Source organism: Palaemon carinicauda, chromosome 27, assembly GCF_036898095.1.
Source record: "Palaemon carinicauda isolate YSFRI2023 chromosome 27, ASM3689809v2, whole genome shotgun sequence".
Classification (NCBI taxonomy): Eukaryota; Metazoa; Arthropoda; class Malacostraca; order Decapoda; family Palaemonidae; genus Palaemon; species Palaemon carinicauda.
Genome location: NC_090751.1, coordinates 28,542,955 through 28,543,580, shown reverse-complemented (window position 1 = coordinate 28,543,580; position 626 = coordinate 28,542,955). Strand labels below are relative to the sequence as shown.

General features: G+C 39.0%; 1 protein-coding gene across 1 annotated transcript in view; it reads left to right on the top strand.

Annotated features, from left to right (window-relative positions):
• Positions 1-264: 264 nt before the first annotated feature.
• The window catches only part of LOC137620858 (protein FAM200C-like), a 486-nt gene continuing 124 nt past the window's right edge, over positions 265-626 (top strand). The window contains exon 1 of the mRNA XM_068351305.1: positions 265-626. This exon is cut by the window's right edge and continues 124 nt beyond it. Within this exon, the coding sequence (XP_068207406.1) occupies positions 265-626 (362 nt within the window).

The following is a 626-nucleotide window of genomic DNA, read 5'->3' as shown; positions in this document are numbered from 1 at the left end:
GATACCTGTGAAATATTGAAGAAAATATATGTTTTTTACTTACGCTTTATATTTTTTCCTAAAAAAAAACTTGTTGCTTAGTCTTAAGCAGTGTTCGAAGAGATATACCTAAATCTATTTTCCCAATGAAGGGATAAATTTGCAACAAATTTTGAGTCCGGGGTACACGTATGTGATTTGGGTGAATGAGGAGAAATTCACCATTTTCTCCATGAATGGGTACAAGAACTGGCCATACATTTCAATGACCCTAGTTTTGTTCAGATGCTTGCCTACTTGGCTGATGTGTTTTCAGCACTCAGTGAACTCAATCACTCTCTGCAGGGAAGGGGACTTAACATTGTGACTGCAAGCGAGAAATTGGCTGCATTCAAGGAAAAACTAGTCTTGTGGATGAAGCGTGTGAAGAGGGGGAATTTGGTAAATTTCTCCTTCCTGGAAGAGACAGTCACAGAAAATTCTACCCTGCCTCCAAACTTTGTTGCAAAAATTGTTGAACATATGCAGATGTTGTGTACTTCCTTTGATGGTTACTTCTCATGTGGAGAGTTACAAGCCTGTAATATCTGGAGCTTGAACCCTTTCATGCGGAATTTGGAAGATGTTGATGATGATGGCAGCATCAT